Genomic DNA, 18,132 nt, shown 5'->3' on the forward strand with positions numbered 1-18,132 from the left:
GATACCAACATAGACAACATACTTGTCTCTGCAACCTACCAAAGTCAAAGATTAACTTAACCTCTTTGGTGATACAGAGCAATCCGAACGCGGTTATTGTTTTTGTTTTTACTAACCTTAGATCGAAAAATTTTTTATGTTTTTAACGTTAGCCTTACTTATACCTTAATAAAATTATATTTTTGAATTAGTTTGACTGAATTATCGAAACTATTATGAGAATCAATAAAACCACAATTATTGGGATATTCAGTTGTATGATTATTATATACATAATACATCGAAGAAAGTCTAGTCGAATAATTAACCTGAAAGAGGCCCTCAGTTTGGCCATATATGCTTCTCAAAGTGGAGGAAATGTTATTCTTGAAAATAGAAATAACTTGATTATAAAAAATAAAGGGCTAACTAAAGAAGGCTTAGAAGACAAAGTAACCAGTGCAGATTATTTGTCACATTGTATAATGGTTAAGACAATCAAACATCATTTTCCAAGTTTGAATGTAATATCTGAAGAGTCAGATACGTTATGTTCACCTAGTGATGAAATGGAGAAATTTATCAAACATGATTCAAGTAACTTGGATTATGTAAAAGAGGAGTGGGTCAAAGCAGATGATTTAACAATTTGGATTGACCCTTTGGACGCAACTCATGAATTTACAGGTTTCATTTACTCTATTATTGTATAGACTAGAAATAGAATCAGGATAATATAATGAAAATGATAATAACACATTCAACTTCAATTAACGGATACACTGAAATTGTTGTAATAAATCAGTTGCCAACAGCCACTAATTTTACTTTTGAATTTCAGAAAAATTGTATCAATATGTTACTACTATGGTGTGTATCGCTTTAAATGGTAAACCTATTATTGGAGTCATTCATAAGCCATTTGAGAATATCACTTCTTGGGCTTGGGTTGGGAAGTCTAGATCTGCTGATCTGGATACTAATAAGAAGGTAAAAGTAACAGACTGATGAACTAAATCTGCAATTTTTTGAAATAGTTGAAGGGAAAGTACTTATATCTATACTTCATTCACTTTTATTTTAGCAGTCGGTTGGCCATGGAAATTTGACACATTTCACTCTGTATAGTACGAAAATGTGGGGTTATTACGCTTGTCAAAACACTTTTGGGTTTTAAATCAACGCTATGTTGCCCGTTCTACGTAAAAGTTTCTGTTATTACGTATTTAATCACAATGTCGAATCTCTTCGGAAAATATGTGACGAACATAATTGAACTTTATACAAACTGATTGAAGGCATACCAAATCCAGTTATTTGCATGGAAAATACAAGAGATCAGTATATCATAATATGCACCAGCTTGAGGAGAGTTAATGTTCGTTATCTTCTTTGGCTTACATCATTTGTAGATTTCAAAAATAATAACTCGAAGATGAAATGCATATGATGCCACAAAAATCATCTTGCATCAATGGAAGTAAAAGGAATTGAAGGAAGTTTCAAGTTAAGATGAACTTCACCTTTGAACAAAAATTTCACATGAATAAACAAGTAACAGGGCAACTTGCGCAAATTTGTGGCTATTCATCTTAATACATTGATGTAATAATAATAATTATAGGTATTTATTAGTACCTTAAGACATTTACATTGTATAGGACAAGTCAAATGAAAAATAGAAAAATCCATTTTAAGGAACTTATTCTCCGATGACATTTATCGAAAATCGAAAGTAAACTTTTCGCATCAATTCACTCAAACATAAAATTCTCAAATGCCACCACTTTTTTGGGTCTCCCAGTAGAAGGAAATTCTTTGTCATCCTCTTCCTTCACAATCTTTCTGATTGTGGAAATATCCAGCTGAAATATATGTCGTTTAGATTCAGATGAAACATTATATAAATTCTCTTACATTGAATATGTTCTCTACCGTCTGACGTATTGTGGATTTTTGAATATCAGGATATGACTATTTGAATGAGCGGACCTGAATTCTAAATAGCACTACCTGAAATCCTGTCTCTTTTTTCTATCACTTTCGGCATTTTCGTAATAAAAATTGATATTAGTTGTGGCAACGGCGTTATGACATTAATGACATTTCATGAGTGCCAACCTAACTTCGTTCTAGTTACAAAAACTTGAGAAAATTATTTCATGGCCAACCGACTGCTAAAATAAATTTGAATGAAGTATATATATAATTATATGAAACAACTAATCAAAATAATGCACCTAACATAGAGCCATATGTGTAAAATATAACTATCCTTATCCAAACAGGAAATACATACCTGGTAATATTTTGACAGAATTGGACAATGAACAAATAATAAAAGAATGAAGATATTTATAATAATTTTAATAATGCTTTTAGTTGTAGTTAGAGAGAGAATGTGTGATAGAAACAATGAAATTGAGTTCCAATTACAAAACTTCCAATGATGATTTTTTTAAGGTTTATGGTGAAAATGTGAAGATTTCAATATCAAGATCTCATAGTGGAAAAATCAAGGAAATTCTAAATGAAAAACTTACGAATTATGAACTTATCGAAGCAGCAGGAGCTGGTAAGATAAAAGGGATTTAATCATTTTTATAAAATATTTGTGTTTCAATTATGAGAGGAAAATTAACTGAAATAATTTTCAAATCATTCAAATTTTTTTTAACTTAAGAAAACTGATTTCCAAATCCAATTGAAAAGGTACTGGAATTTGAAGCAACTTGTGTTTTTTTTTTCACAGATTTCCTATTATACAGGATGTTTCGAAATCCAAAACTGTAATTTCAGTGTTATATTCCCAGAATAATTTTGAAAGTTTGAATTTTTTCTTACTTCTATAGTTTTTGACATATTTGGCTCAAATTTGAAAAATGCATTGATATTGAGGTTCTACATGATCTAACATGCCCAATAATTTTAAAAATCTATAGTGATATTTTCTGAGATTTTAGAGTGAGCTAGTAGGTATATTCCAGAACTTTTCTTTTTTAGATATTTTTTTGTATTTATAATCGATTTTGAGAGAATTGCTGCTGAACAAAATAGGCTCTGCTTATATCAGAATCAAAAACTGTAGGTAATAATGCATATATCTCTTCTTTATTTTCAATAATTTTTATTTATAATTAAAGAAACATATTTTAACATCAATTTTTGCTTTGAAGTAATACAACCCTCCACTCTGAAAATATGTTCCATTACTAATGTTAGCAGATCTATTTGTTTTGTTTTTTTTACAAATTACTAGATGTCAAATGTACTTATTATTTATTTGATGTTTCAGGCTATAAGTCTCTGCAAGTAGCCTACAAAGAGGTGGATGCATACCTCCATATTACTGCTATTAAAAAATGGGATATCTGTGCCGGAAACGCAATTCTAGACGCACTTGGTGGAAAGATGACCGACAGAGAGCAGAGAAATATTGATTATTCTAAGAATTCTAATGTGATAAACGAAAACGGATTGATTGCAACTTTGAATAACCACGACAAATTTATAGGATTATTGTAGAATAAAGGTTTAAACAAATGGATATTTTATATAAACAAAAGGTTCTATAGAATTTGTTCAAGATCTACAGCATCATTCTGCGCTCCACACTATTGAGTTTCAATATTGATTGATGCAGCATTTGTTCTTGAAAAACTTAAAAAATCGTTTTTTTTCCAAAGATATTACACACATGTGTAATATCTTTGTTTTTTTCGGATTCGCAATTTGTGGCGGCACCTAGACAAAATTACTATAACTATTCGAGCTACAAGCATTTGCATCCAAAAATTAAAGAGATATCTCTTTGACAATATAATCTTTTATTTGATTGGTTGACCTTACGTCACGTTACATAATGTCAACATGATATAACCTATAAAATTTTAAGGGCAATGCGTCCCAATTTAAGGCATTTTTTCAAAGCATTTGAATTCAAAAATATAAAAAACACTGCCATTAAAGCATTTTCGAGAAGGTATCTTTTTTACACCAATGTATTCATATCCTACACATTATCTGGAGCTGGAGACATCGTGGAGCAACAATATGAAATTACGAAAGGCACATCGGACAATTTTGATTTGACGAGGACTAAAAATATGTCGATCTCTGGCGGATCTGCTGGAGCTTTGACTCACTTTTGGTATGTATATTTGGACAAAATTATACCTGGTACTTCCTTCCCTATAGTGATGAAAAAGTTAATACTGGATCAACTGATATGCTCGCCACTTGTAATTATAAATATGTTTATTGTAGTTGGGCTCTTGGAACGAAAAACGGGTAAAGAGATTATTAATGAAATTAGAAGTAAATCTGTTACATTGTATATTGCTGAATGGATTGTTTGGCCACCAGCTCAGTTTATAAATTTTTATTTAATCCCTGGTCGATTCAGAATATTATATGATAATATCATATCATTTGGATATGATATATACTATTCAAGTGTAAAGTACAGATGATAGCTCAATAATAAGTACCAGTTGCTTTGATGAAAGCAAAATTGTGTTCACTAAAACTTAACAACTGTGATAAAAATGTATTATATATGGGAATAAAAATTTTAGACTTGATAATGTTAATGTAATCAAACCCAATTTTTTACCAGTTATAGCCAATCAACATCAAGTTTTTTGAATGATAGAACAGACTAAACAAAAACATTCTAACCTTGAAGAGGTTGTAGTTTCTATAAAAATCACTGAAATAAGTTAGACTTAACACTAAGCCTGTCTTAAATTTTTTGATGCAAACAGGCACAAGCAGAAAATTTCAGATTTTTTAAATTGGTTCAGTTATTCTGAAGTGCACATTTAATATTTTCAAACATCAGTTTCAAAATCACACATTTTATTATACAAAAATTTTTACATAGTTAACTAGTAGATATAGAAAAACACAATAAACTTTTTTTTTTATCTTAACTCATAAAATATTTCAAACATTTTTTAAGCCACCACACTTAACATAATGTTTTTCCTGTAAATATAGATTAAGGGTTATTTTAACTTTTTTCGTTAAGGATTTAAAAAATAGACTTACGTTTATGACTGAATAGAACTGGATATTTCAAAATTGATAATTGTGCATATTTTCGAAGTCGGACCATGCTGAATGTCTGGCTCCATCCATAAATGTTGCTACTCTATTTGTTTCCAATAACCTGTGACTTTGTCCACCAATTGGAGCTCCACATTCGATGCATTGGCTAGTCTGCATAGCGCCGCCACATTCACCTATTACGTAGGGATGTCCATTTGGGCACTGGAACCAGTGACCTTTGCTCAACCCTATGGCTTTGACAAGCTGTTGTTTTTCAAGTTCAGTTATATCCAACATCGAAAGTCCTCTCCTGAGATCACTTAATTCTTTCTTAACACTCTCATCTTTCTTGTCGTCATACTTGGCTAAAGTATTGATTAGGTCATTCAAATTTGTTATTCTTATCCTCACACTTTCTTCCTGATATCTCAATCTGCTCAACAATGGTAATATCTGAACCATCCTATGCAAACGATTGATTTCTCTCTGAATATCTTCAACTTCGGGAGTTGTTATATCATCAATTTCCCTCAACAAGTTAGTCAAAATTAAATTGACTTGGGTCATCAGCAATGAAGTCAGGTTAGATGTAAGGCAACTTGAATCAATTAATGCTAAGATTTTAGAAACTCGCTCAATCAGTTGTTGTTTTATTTCAACTGCATTCAATTCTATAAGATTCAGAAGTTGAACTCGTCCACTTTTGTTAACTTTTTGCAGACGTTCTAGTAGGGGTTTCGATTGTTTGATCAATAAGTCACTGAAGCTCCTCTCTCCCAAATGAAGAGACTCTGCAGAAAAATTAATCAATAACAAAATATCGAATTTGTCAATTTAGTGTGAAATGAACAAGACATTCACTTCTGGAAACGGTGGTCGATAAGGTAGAATTCTCATCAATTTCAATGGGTATGAATGTAATCCCCCAAAATAAAGTTGAATGAAATGAAAATTCCAGTCAGCTGAAGTGAATGTCCCTTAGATTGAAACAGTGAAGAACAATTTTCTCATCAAGATTAATTGAATAAAAATAACAATTAGCCTGATATTACAGGCAAAAGTTTCAAATTGAATGTTTTCTCACACAAAAAAAAACTGAATTCAAGAAATATTACATCTATAGAATAAATTGAGTGGGAACTTAAAATTCTACACGAATAATGTAAGAGGTTCTAGATGCTAAAAAGGAATTTTATTAGGTTGAAGTTTACACGCACACACACACTTAATTTCATACTTAAAAGATTTCCAGTACTTACTTAACCAATTCTCATGCATAATTCTTAATTCTGAACATTTTTGGGTTATCATTTGCTGTGTTCCAATTCCTTTTATTTTAGCAGCAGATATCCCCTGAACTGCTTTTTTAACATAATCACTGTATCTTTCAGTAACAAATATTTTCGTCTTACATTTTGGACACACTTTGAATTTAATCGCATCTTGTTCTTGCTTAAGCCATTCTTTCATACCAGTATTCTCAAGTATATGTCCACAATCATTCAATAGGATGAACCTTGCATCGTCTTCATCTTCTGTTCCAAAGAAAACTTCTTTTACTTCATCCTCGTCACAAATTCGACACAAAGGTGGACATGGTTCACTACAGAAGCCAATGCAAGGGTGACCGCATTTGAGGTACCTTGTGCATGGCTCCTCACAAGGAGGAACGTTACAAATTTCCCCACACTTTTTGGTACATTTCTGGTGTCTACATCTTCTACTACACGGTTCCTTACATATAACACATTGATCTCCACAACGCTTTTTACAAATGTTATGTTTACATTTGAATGAACAGTTCAACAAACAAGGCTTGCATGTTTCTCGACAATATCCAGTGCATTCGTGATCGCAGATCAATATTCGACTGCATTTCTGGATACATCTCTTATGAATCCGTCCTTGGTAACAAGATCCACATGAACCACCGCACAGATGCTTATCTTCAGGACTACAATTCAATATTGCCGTACATGGCACTGAGCAATAAGATTCCAAGTTTTTAATTGATGATGGATCTACAATGAAATATTGAATTATTGTTCAAATGTTGAGTAATACATGGAAATTCAACCATTCAATAGATGCTTCAATGGTCATGACCTTTTGTAATCTATTCCTACATCGGGCAGACTACAAAAGGTCATGGCAAAAGGGGAAACTAAAACCACAATGTCGCAAAGCCAGATGAGTCATATATAGAAAAATTACAACCGTGTTAGGTATATCACATGAATATAATCATTTCAATTTGGCAGAGATCAATGTAGACTGATCAACTGCACATGATGAATTAATGTATAAGTAATTTTTTCTACCTTTCTTATATGACGTTTTAACGAAGCATGGGACACTTTTCACAATGTGTCCACATTTTGCAGGGATGGACACTTCCACAATTTCCTTGCATTTACTTGAATCGCAAGGCTCTCTGCATATCCTACCACAAACATGCCCACAATCCATCAGCCTGGGACATTTCTTGTTGCAATGTTCTTTGTATGGTTCTTGACAACAAGGCAATATAATGCTATGTTTACAAACTGGTATTACCTTTTTCACCTTGGAAAAAATAATTGAGTATCAAAATAAATGCAGTTTTTCACTATTTCACTATTCAGAAAAAAAAAAACTTCTAAAAATTCAAAATCTGTATCAAATGAAAAAGGCTGTTAATTCAATCAATTAATCTTTGATCGATTATAAGAGAATTTTCTGAATTATATCTTATGCATCTATGTATTTACCTTCCTTGTACAGGTACCACATGGTTCTGAACATTTATTTGGACATGGGTGGCCACAGTCCAATGCTTTTTTGCATGGCTTGTAACATATGATGTCATCCACATTTTCCGAACAAGGTACATCGAAGAAGTGGGGACATACAGTTCTAGCTTTTTTGACAAGCTTCCCGCAAGGTTCACATTCTTCATAGCATAATTTTGTGCACCTATGATCCTCATTCTCCAAATTTGTGCATCCATCTCTAAACTTAGCACAGCGCTTCACACATTTATACTAAAAATGAAATATAGAATCTTGAAAATATCTTCTCTGACTAGAGTTCGTAGTTTTGTGGATTGTCTCTAGAGCTTTCCTCAAATGATAAACATTAAGGTTTTTTTGATAAGCTGTTACTTATAATTATTAGTTTATGCCTATCTTCTTAGAGAAATAATAATATTGGAGAGGCGATTCCTAGAACATCTAATCATCATAAAACAGCAGAATTCACAAGATAAAGTGGGGCGAGATAACTTCATAAGCACGTCTAGATTACAGAGGAAAGTTTGCAACCTTCCTGCAACTTTTTCCTTTGAGCGCTAGTAACTCTAGTAGTTATTGTTTCAAGCAATTTCCTATGAATTTAATTGATTATTATGGCCTAGTTGCAGGAAGTCCATCAAGATTTGATGCCCCATCAAAATTTAAAACTGTCCATTTTGAAGGGAAAAATGGAGGTTTAACATTTTGATGCAGTATTAAATTTTAATGGATTTTCATGCAACTTGTCTTGAAAGAACTCTTATTTCGATTGACTGCATAAATTCCCTTTGATTATTTAACCATCCTTTGCTATACTTCAATTCAGCAATTGGTTTGTGAACAGTGAACTGTTGTAAATCACCCTAATAAAGCAGAAACATTTAGCTCAAACCTCAAACTCACCAGCAGATGATCCGGATCCACAAAGGCATGACACTTTTTAATACAAGAATGACCACAATCCAGCCTTGCATCACAGGGAACCTTACATCTGAATTTATCAGTCTCGATATAACAAGGTTTTATTGCATCATGACCACAAGGAAGAGTTACTTGTACTTCTGTAATACAGTTATATTCCTCTGGGAGCAAATGACATGGAATAACTGCATGATGGCCACAATCTAATGTTACATTTTTAGGGTAGTTACAAGGACCGCATTCCTGACTACAACTTTTAGTGCATATGTGTGTTAGATCCACGTCACACAGAAGTCTGAAAAAATCGATCATTGAGTGACAGTTGTATTGCAATCTTTTCCAAAATGCAATTGGAACTTTGAAACTACTAGGTATATTTTATTCAATTTTGGCGAGAATGTGTTACCTGAACATATTCAGAAACTCGAAATCCAAGCCTGGTTCTTAAAATCGTAATAAGACTGAAACATGTTCATAAAATACCCTTTATATCAAAATTCATGCCAGTATTTTAGTTATTTGAAACGAATAAGAAACATTAAATTAGGCGCATTCCTTTTTAAAAAGTATTATTTCAGCTGTGAGATTCAACATGAAATATGATGAAATAAATTTGAACTACTAAGATGTTGGAACTTTGGGATGGTACACACTGTATATTCCCAAAACAATCGAATATTACACACACAAATTTTCAATGAATACTTGCATTGTACCAAAAATAGAGTGCTAAAATACTTTTGACTATATTCATTCTTTCTCTACCCCTTCAAATAACAAAGTAAGTGTCAAGAATTGCGATATACAGGGTGTTGATGTTCTAGTTGATGAAGATGTGCAGGTAACATATTCTCACCAAAAATGAATAATCCATACCGTGTGGTTTCAAAGTATGGCTTTCAGAAAATATACACCAATTTAATGGTGATATGTAATCGTCTGGGTATCATCCACCCACAATTCAGCTATGTACTTATATGGAAACACTGGATATATTCAAGTTATTTGATCGCGAAATTTTTGACCATGAAATAATAGCCAGGGTTCCTACAAACGTTAGATTTTTTCTCCCTTTTTTCAATAATGAGATGTATTATTGCAAATTAAATTACCGGTCAAAAATTAAGTATATTTAAGAAAAACCAATTTCCTTTCCAAATTTGCATGTGTAGAGCTTTTTGGGTGACAATAGCATAATTTCAAAAAAATAATACTAAATTTGGTTAATTGAATCGATATGACCAATACTTGATCAAAATTCATATTATATTGAACTAAAAACAGATTTATACATGATTTTAACTAACATGTTAGTGAAAATCAAATAATTCCGCTTTTAGTTTGGGTAATAATTGTCCCATTTCATAAATTTCATCATTTTTTTTTTAGATCAAATTGACATATTGAATTCAATTTTATTATTTCATATTTGGCGATATTTTGACGAGCAGTTCATGTTGTGTTCAGGGTTTCTGAATTCCCAAAATAGTTATACAACAAGAGGGATTTAAAAAATACTAGAACATTTGAAGTTTCCAGGTTTTTAAGCCTGAACGAGAATATTCATGTCTAATGGGGTCATGAAAGCCCTTCACAGTACAATACTTGAATGGTTAACTTGCCTGTTACACTTCTCTGTACAAATATATTTTGTATGATCTTTGTCATAAGTATGGCATTGCATTTTACATCTGTGCCCACAAACTAAGGAACTATTGCAAATTTCATCGCATCCACCCTCCGATACCAAAGAAAAATTATTCACAGTGGAAACCATTGTTATATTACTGTGATTCTGACATTTCAAAGCAAGAGAAGGTCCAATAGCTTCTTGAGCGGTTAGAGTTGTTCTAATTTTCACCCATAGCTGAGAAAATATAACTTGAAGTGTCAATGTAAGGATAATCAAAATTTTCAATATAGTACCTGGGATTTCTCGCATAGGAGAGACATGTTGCCCATAATGTAAAATCCATTTCGAGCACGTGACAAGGCTACACAGACTCTGTTATCGATGGAAAGGAAACCAATATTGCCTTCATTATTATTTCTGACTAGAGATAGCAATATAATATCGCTTTCTTCTCCTTGATAATTATCAAGTACAGATATTCTGACATTTTGAAGAAGGTGCATTTTCTTCTTCTCTTTTTGTATTTCAAACATTTGACCTAGATAAGCTGCTAGTATAGTAATTTGCTCAGGCTCATACCCATTAAGTATCAAATATCTAGCCAAATGAACCAAGAACTTAGCTTCATGGATATTTTTCTTCGAATTTCCAGCACTGGACTCTTCTGGGTGCTCATGGTCAATAAAATACAAACATTTATCGATTCCTTGAATGCGTGGTCTCTCCATTACTGATTCGTGATCTTTCAAATCTGGATAAATCGATGGTTTAATCAATGCTGAAATTTCTGGCCTCATTCGGTGTTGTGTATTCAAGGTGAAACATTGAACTTCATTCTGTACCATCCTCTCAAACAAACTAATTCCCAAATGATAAAATTTTTCCATTTGATAATTGGCTGTATTAGGCCTCAACTGTTGATGATCTCCTATCAATATCAGCTGTTGGCAACTTGTTGTTAGAGCAGAAACAACATGAGCTTCTAGTACCTCAGCGGCCTCTTCCACAATAACAATTGGACATTTGAGTATTTGAAGAGAGGAATGTAGACGAGCAGCACCAGTAGTTGTCATGCCTATCACTTTCATGGTTTTGAGAATTTCAATATTACCCATTTCTTGCAGTTCATTATACAATTCGAACGCTTTCCTATATTCCACATTATAATCGTCATACATTACCAGTAACTTTTCTTTATACAACTGGATCCAATAAAAATATAAACTCCATCTTTCATTAACAGGAATATGTTTGCTATGCCTGACATCGGTTTTAGGCTTTTCAGTACTTTGGTTAAAAGCTAATGCCATATTTTGCTAAAATATTGTAATACATTTTTTCACTCAGCATTTTTCATTTGAATATACCCATACCAGAATATTGATTATTGTCATCAAAAATTATGAAAACTTACATTAACGATATTACATATGGCTTTCAATCTCTCATTTTGTGCCTCCAGAGACATGTATTGGAACACCATCTCGTCATCTTCCATTTGCGACCTCAAGTCATCTAAACGACTACAGTTGTAAATAATTTTTTCCTGTAATTGTTTCAAATCAAGCAATGGCTCTTGAACATTTGATTCCATGTTAGCTATGATATCATATAAGTCATCTCTTTCGTTTTCCTCCTCTTCATCATCGTCGTCAGAGTCTTCTATCGCTACATTTTGGAATTGCTATAAAAGTGAACACTGTGACTTACTTTTTTCCAATGCTTAGCTTGTTTCACTGACATACCCAGTTGTAGAAAAGTCCGTTAAATTTTTTTAATCCTCCATTATTTCTTAGGAAAATGAGTTTAAAATTTTAATGGGGCATTAAATCTTAATGGAAGTTCCTGCAACTGGGCCTAATTCTAATAATTCTATATTTTCTTTGATGACTTTCAAAAGATGAACATGCCCAACACATTTCTTCATCTTATGATAGATAAGAATAGGCCGTTCTAAGAATATCCAAGTATGCAAGGGTAACAAGGGAATTAAGAATCAGAGAGCCTCTCTAACCACCATCAAGAGAACATTCACTTCGGCGCTAAGTAAAAAGGTGTATAGGGAAAGGGACTTCCCCCCAAAATCTTCAAAAGGATTACCATTAAACGGAGCGTCGAAATCCACGGAAAGCACTAGCTTGGGATTATTTGGGGCTTGCATCAGCTGCTCATTATTGCAACCGTTTGTTGGGGTGAAATAAGTACAATTGAAAGATGTGTTAAAATTGAACATAAGAAAGAAACTATCAGAAATGCTACATAGCGAGACATTCTGACAATCGGGTTGTGACCAAAGCAATGAGCTCCCACATCATCTATTCTAAAATAGTATGCGAGTGCCGAAGAAAACTGAACCAAATATACAAGGGTAACAAGGTCTGTTCAGTCTGGGTTCCCCGTCACTCAGGAATCAAAAGTAATGAAGAAGCCAACACACTACCCACTTCATTGACCTGGGACCTTCTGTGGTATAGGAACATGCAGGATTACTATGGAGGAATCTTCCGAGACTGAAACAGTCCAAAAAGTTCCGTAACAACTTTAACACTGAGAGATTAACGAATTATCTGGTTCTAGGCAAGAATATGTTACACCTCCTTCCTCCTTCCAGGGCATTGCTGCCTCAACAAGCACCTAATGAGAATAGGTTTAGGAGAAACTAAGGGGTGCAGATTATATGGGGAGAAGGAAGAATCTCCGAAACACCTGATATCTGGAATTTCATTGAGTTACCTCCCATGGTTTCCGGGTTTCCCAATGATTTTTAATTGTTTTTTTGGAACCTACTTTTTAAACCGCAAATTTTTTCTTTATGTTCGATTCTAATCAATCGCAATATCAATTCTACACAAGCAAAGAACATTATTATAAAATGCCCGAAATTCACATGAAACACCGAATAAATTATGCATAAAGTACTTACCCTTATTAGGTGAGATTGTTCCTCCCTCGAGTTATCCTCAGTATTAGGAATGCTTTCAGTTAATAACCAATCAAGGAATTCTTTTTCTTTGGCATTGGCAAGCCAACTTTCACCAAAATGCGGAATGACACTGGCAAACACGCGAAAATTCAGAATGTAATTGTGATTTGCAATAGATTTAAGATTATCAGTCACATTTTTTATTAGTCTCAAGTAATGCATAACTTGATCTTTTGCTCTCCACACAGCAGGGCTCATTTTTCTGGCATGTTCTCTCAATTGGAATCTTTTCAAATTTTCATTTTTTGACTGTCCTCCTATTCTCAATATTTTATCAGTAGTATCAATTAATCCTTCTAAAAATTGATCGAGAGCATGATTAGTGAAGCAAATCACCAAAATTGGCGATTCTTTACACCACACCTCTGAATTATTGAGTAATGTTTTGGCTATCTTCAAGCCAACATAAGTTTTTCCAGTTCCAGGAGGTCCTTGAATAATTGAGAATTGCCTTGTTAGAGCAGCAATGAATGCGTTGTTTTGAGATTCATTCAAATCATTGAATCTCGGAATTCGTCCTCCATCAAAAAGGTACCAGTCATAATTTTGAAAATTATTTTTTATCTGGTATGGGATCATAGGATTGCCGAAGTTGGGCATAATTATTTTTTTATCAACATCTACTATATAATTTTTCATGGGAAATTCTTCCTCTCTGATTCCCTTCAAAACTTTCAACACATGATGATAAGGTTCAAAATAAATACTGCATTCCACCATTATGTAGTCTGCATTATAAATCACCTCTTCTGGTTTATTGAATCCTATTACAAGCTGTCCTTGTTTTAAATATTCACTTTTACGGTCCACAATCCTACCGAATAAAATTGTATTGAAATTGTCATTTGTGAAGCAGACCAAAGATCCAAACATAAATTTTCTGGAATCTTCAAATTTGAAGTTACTCAGTTTTCCACCGAAGTGAAATTTGAGTAAGACACAATAATCCCCTGTGGCAGTTATGGGATTTAGAAATTGGACTTTGGGATGTATTTTGATGTCCTGTATGTCCCGACGACTTTTACCAGACAAATAATCTTGTATGCCATGTCTTAGTGGCCCAACAAAGTCTTCTCTTAATAATCTGAACTGGACATCCAAATAATGATTTACATCTCTATAAGGACCAATAACAATATTTTTTCGGAGGAATGGTTTTCTTGTCTGAACTAATTCAAATGTTGTTGGAAAAATGCTTATTTCATGAAAATCTTCAGGAGGTTCCTCTTCACTATTGTCCACAAAATTTTTGGTTTCTAAAATTTTCTTTGTTTGAGAATTGGCCTTGATTTCCTCAGCTCTATCTATTAGCGACTTTAAATTATCTTTAGTCTCATCGCAGATATGTAAATTATGTTGGTTCTCGATTTCTCTTATATTTAATAGCGAACTTTTAACAAGTTTCAGTAAATTATCTATGAAGAAATGTGGACTTTCATTCATAGATGTGGTACAAAATTTCAAAAAATTTTGCCAAAATGAATCTGGATCTTTCCAATAATAAGAATTCAATTTTTTTTCTCCCGTGGATTGAAATGCTATATTGGAAATGTACAATTGTAAATTATCAACGAATCCTGAAGTCAAACTTGTTTGCAAGATATTGATCCTTAGATTTGTGAACTGACAATCACAGAACCTACTCAAGTGCTTCACAATCAACACAATAGTATCTGAAGTAAGTTTCTGTCCAATATAATCAAAAAAATCTTTATTTTGAGAAAGTTTTTGTATTACTTCCTCCAATGGTTTTTCTAATAAGGACTCAAGATATTTGAAAGAAAAATTTGGTGTGTATCTATTCCTTTGAGGGGCATGATTTCCTCTTCCTCCTCCCCTCGATTCAGACTGAGATCTAATGAATCTCGTACCATTAGAATCTGTTCCAGAGTCTAAAAATATTTAAGTTGTTCAACCAACCTATAGTTCTTACATCTTTCGAAATGTAGAAAATTACAGCTCACCTTCATTAGAAATATTTGCTGTGTATCTATTCCTATGAGGGGCATGATTTCCCCTTCCTCCTCCCCTCGATTCAGACTGAGATCTAACGAATCTCGGAACATTAGAATCTGCTCCAGAGTCTAAAAATATTTAAGTTGTTCAACCAACCTGTAGTTCTTACATCTTTCGAAATGTGAAAAATTACAGCTCACCTTCATACCCAGAATTTGGTGTGTATCTATTCCTATGAGGGGCATGATTTCCCCTTCCTCCTCCCCTAGATTCAGACTGAGATCTAAAAAATCTCGGAGCAATAGAAACTGTTCCAGAGTCTAAAAATATTTAAGTTGTTCAACCAACCTGTAGTTCTTACATCTTTCGAAATGTAGAAAATTACAGCTCACCTTCATTAGAAATATTTGCTGTGTATCTATTCCTATGAGGGGCATGATTTCCCCTTCCTCCTCCCGTCAATTCAGACAGAGACCTAATGAATCTCAGACCATTAGAATCTGTTCCAGAGTCTAAAAATATTCAAGTTCTTCAACCAACCTGTAGCTCTTACATCTTTCAAAATGTACAAAATTACAGCTCACCTTCATTTCCTGAATTCCTTGAAGAATTCCTGTTTCTCCAATTTGTATTCCTGTTCCTCTGCATTTTTTTGTCTTGCCGATTAAACTATCGGAATTCAAATATTATTCATACCTAGAGATTTAAGGACGATATTTATGATAAAAGCATATTCCTATTATTTATGTATTCCCACTTATTCAGCAAATTGGCTGGGGATAAATGGTATTGAGAAATATTGATTTATTTAACAGATAAACTTTCACTTTCGGTATATTGTATTTATAACCCAACTTTTACCCTCTCATTCATGGTATGTGACTTCTTTGTAGTAAAAAGGGGTGAATCTGTACAGTGTTCTTTATTCCAATGATAAGAATTACAGGTAGATACTTGATAATTTTTGAATGTTTTTATGTACAGACGTCACATTATGGACAGGATTTTCATTTTTTATTCTCAAGAAAAAATCAAGTTTTTTTTTAGGTGTGATCACAGTAGCAAAATGACTATTAACCTCGACTTTGAACTTTACCTATAATCTTTCAAGTACTAGGCTTCTGAATTGCATATCAATTTTTGAAAGGGTGTAACTACAGGATGACAACATATTTTGTAATTCCATTAGTGTCGGCCTAACAAATAAACTGCACCGCAATAATATATAGGATGTCAATTTCTTCTCATAATTTCGTGATTCTAGGGACACTCGATAAAATCGAATCAAATTTTTAATAAGTGGATTATCCAATTATCAGGGTATTTCATGAATTTATATTCACTGAGAATAAGCACTGATGATTTCTAATCCTCTAATATGAAAAATTTCTTCAACTCACATTTGAACTCACCGTCAGCACTTAATAACAATAGTTTGTTATAATGATTTTCTATTTCTAACATTTATTGAAATCCAGGAAAGTAGATTGCTTATGTACATTTAGTTCGGTGATTCACATTAAACCACTGATTAAAATCCATTCCATAGAGAAAGCCTCTTTGGAGAAAGGTTGTCTCTGATCCATTCATTTGGTTGCGTAGGGATGTCAATGCACGTCGATATTTTTATCGAATTTTCGACAAAAGAAAACTTGCTAATATTCATAGACTTTTATTAGTCTATGCTTAGACCTTTATTAGTCTATGCTTATATTAGTGTTCTGTGCTTGCACCATTGCACCATCAATCAACTTCGCTTGTACTGATATAAAAGCCAGTTAGTAGATAAGAAGTAAATTGCTTAATAAAATTTATTGCAAGGCACCGCCTATTTTTATGATAGCTACGCCAATGCGGGCTACGGTTTTTGAAAAAATATGGATATTTTCAGTTCGATATATCGAAATTCGACTCGACTCGAAAATCGATATTTCTTACAAGCCGAGAAAAAAATGATTTTTGTTTTCACTATTTATGTACAACACTTTCTCATAATACTTACATACAATAATACCGTTGATTGAAGTATTGTGGAAAGCGAGGGGAGAGGGGAATCCTAATGCATTGGTTGGGTATCTTCCCACAATACTTCAATCAACGATAATACGTTCTTCATTCTTTGTCACATAAATATTGATATTGATGAATAAATGTTGTTCGTAGAGTGGTTTGCTAGTATTTATTACCTACTAATGTTGCATTAATTCTCAGAGCTGCTTTAAATCATATTGATATTTTTTTATGAAATCGATCCTTTTTTATTTCCGACATCCCTGAATTGCGCACTGGCAAAGAGTGCCAACCACAGCATAAAACACATGGGTGTTAACCTGTGAACCAAAAAAAAAACTCTTTGTGTGAACTTTTGTTTTATCTAAGACTCAGATCAATAATTTACTGATGTCAGTTTCAGACAAAGATTTGTTTGTTTTAGCGCTAGTGCGAACTAAACCGACTACTTCTGATTTCCTTGGATACCCAGTAAACTGCAAAGATATTACACATGTAATATCTTTGGCAAACTCTAATTTTTTTTAACAAACTTCTTATAGTTCACTTTGGATATGGATACCATAACGCGAGCGCTCACATAACGGCATAAATTTTATTCAAATTAAGGCCATAGACCAAAGAAATATTAATTACACACATTTTCGGTGGTCGTTATAACGCATTCGGGGAGTCCCCTAATTCGGTGTATTGCCAATGCCAAACAGGTGTTTGGTTTTGGTAATATCCATTGCTGTTCTGTGGTAATACCAATGAGGTAGTAGTAACTTTGGTAATACCTAGTACTCCTCATCAAGTCATCAGTACCGAGCAAAGATTATAGAGTT

The 18,132-nt window shown here is 33.2% G+C and overlaps 3 protein-coding genes across 8 annotated transcripts; 2 read left to right on the top strand and 1 right to left on the bottom strand.

Moving 5' to 3' along the window:
* Positions 1-69: 69 nt before the first annotated feature.
* On the top strand, positions 70-3,522 carry LOC123312984 (putative inositol monophosphatase 3). The gene is made up of 4 exons (XM_044897632.1): positions 70-666; positions 821-969; positions 2,443-2,554; positions 3,275-3,522. Exons 1-4 carry the CDS (start codon positions 216-218, stop codon positions 3,502-3,504), a joined length of 942 nt encoding a protein of 313 aa, XP_044753567.1. The 5' UTR covers positions 70-215; the 3' UTR covers positions 3,505-3,522.
* Positions 3,523-3,809: 287 nt separating this feature from the next.
* LOC123313002 lies at positions 3,810-4,388 on the top strand. Its single transcript, XM_044897659.1, has 2 exons — positions 3,810-4,129; positions 4,246-4,388. Exons 1-2 carry the CDS (start codon positions 3,879-3,881, stop codon positions 4,271-4,273), a joined length of 279 nt encoding a protein of 92 aa, XP_044753594.1. The 5' UTR covers positions 3,810-3,878; the 3' UTR covers positions 4,274-4,388.
* Positions 4,389-4,822: 434 nt separating this feature from the next.
* LOC123312949 (NFX1-type zinc finger-containing protein 1-like) lies at positions 4,823-16,843 on the bottom strand. 6 transcript variants are annotated; one of them, XM_044897563.1, is made up of 15 exons: positions 16,708-16,843; positions 15,880-15,991; positions 15,688-15,807; positions 15,496-15,615; positions 15,304-15,423; positions 13,280-15,231; positions 11,771-12,040; positions 10,650-11,672; positions 10,346-10,590; positions 8,706-9,018; positions 7,782-8,054; positions 7,353-7,596; positions 6,291-7,052; positions 5,032-5,822; positions 4,823-4,968 (listed from the first exon to the last, which is right to left on the bottom strand). In XM_044897563.1, the coding sequence occupies exons 2-14, from the start codon at positions 15,941-15,943 to the stop codon at positions 5,059-5,061; spliced, it is 6,270 nt and encodes a 2,089-aa protein (XP_044753498.1). In that variant the 5' UTR covers positions 15,944-15,991; positions 16,708-16,843; the 3' UTR covers positions 4,823-4,968; positions 5,032-5,058. The 6 variants fall into 6 exon arrangements, with proteins under 6 accessions (XP_044753498.1, XP_044753489.1, XP_044753509.1 ...); XM_044897554.1 differs by having other exon boundaries at positions 16,696-16,826; XM_044897574.1 differs by having other exon boundaries at positions 15,880-15,964; positions 16,696-16,806.
* Positions 16,844-18,132: the final 1,289 nt, after the last annotated feature.

This window comes from Coccinella septempunctata, chromosome 1, assembly GCF_907165205.1.
Source record: "Coccinella septempunctata chromosome 1, icCocSept1.1, whole genome shotgun sequence".
Classification (NCBI taxonomy): domain Eukaryota; kingdom Metazoa; phylum Arthropoda; class Insecta; order Coleoptera; family Coccinellidae; genus Coccinella; species Coccinella septempunctata.

Excerpts from the sequence above, each read along its gene's own strand:
- LOC123312949 (XM_044897563.1), bottom strand. The coding sequence starts at position 15,943 with ATGCAGAGGAACAGGAATACAAATTGGAGAAACAGGAATTCTTCAAGG. Across the intron at positions 10,591-10,649 it reads TCCTATGCGAGAAATCCCAG|CTATGGGTGAAAATTAGAAC; the intron begins GTACTATATTGA and ends ATATTTTCTCAG. Across the intron at positions 9,019-10,345 it reads TGTACAGAGAAGTGTAACAG|ACTTCTGTGTGACGTGGATC; the intron begins GCAAGTTAACCA and ends CGATTTTTTCAG.
- LOC123312984 (XM_044897632.1), top strand. The coding sequence starts at position 216 with ATGAGAATCAATAAAACCACAATTATTGGGATATTCAGTTGTATGATT. Across the intron at positions 970-2,442 it reads ATCTGGATACTAATAAGAAG|GTTTATGGTGAAAATGTGAA; the intron begins GTAAAAGTAACA and ends GATTTTTTTAAG. Across the intron at positions 2,555-3,274 it reads TATCGAAGCAGCAGGAGCTG|GCTATAAGTCTCTGCAAGTA; the intron begins GTAAGATAAAAG and ends TTGATGTTTCAG.
- LOC123313002 (XM_044897659.1), top strand. The coding sequence starts at position 3,879 with ATGCGTCCCAATTTAAGGCATTTTTTCAAAGCATTTGAATTCAAAAAT. Across the intron at positions 4,130-4,245 it reads GGAGCTTTGACTCACTTTTG|TTGGGCTCTTGGAACGAAAA; the intron begins GTATGTATATTT and ends TGTTTATTGTAG.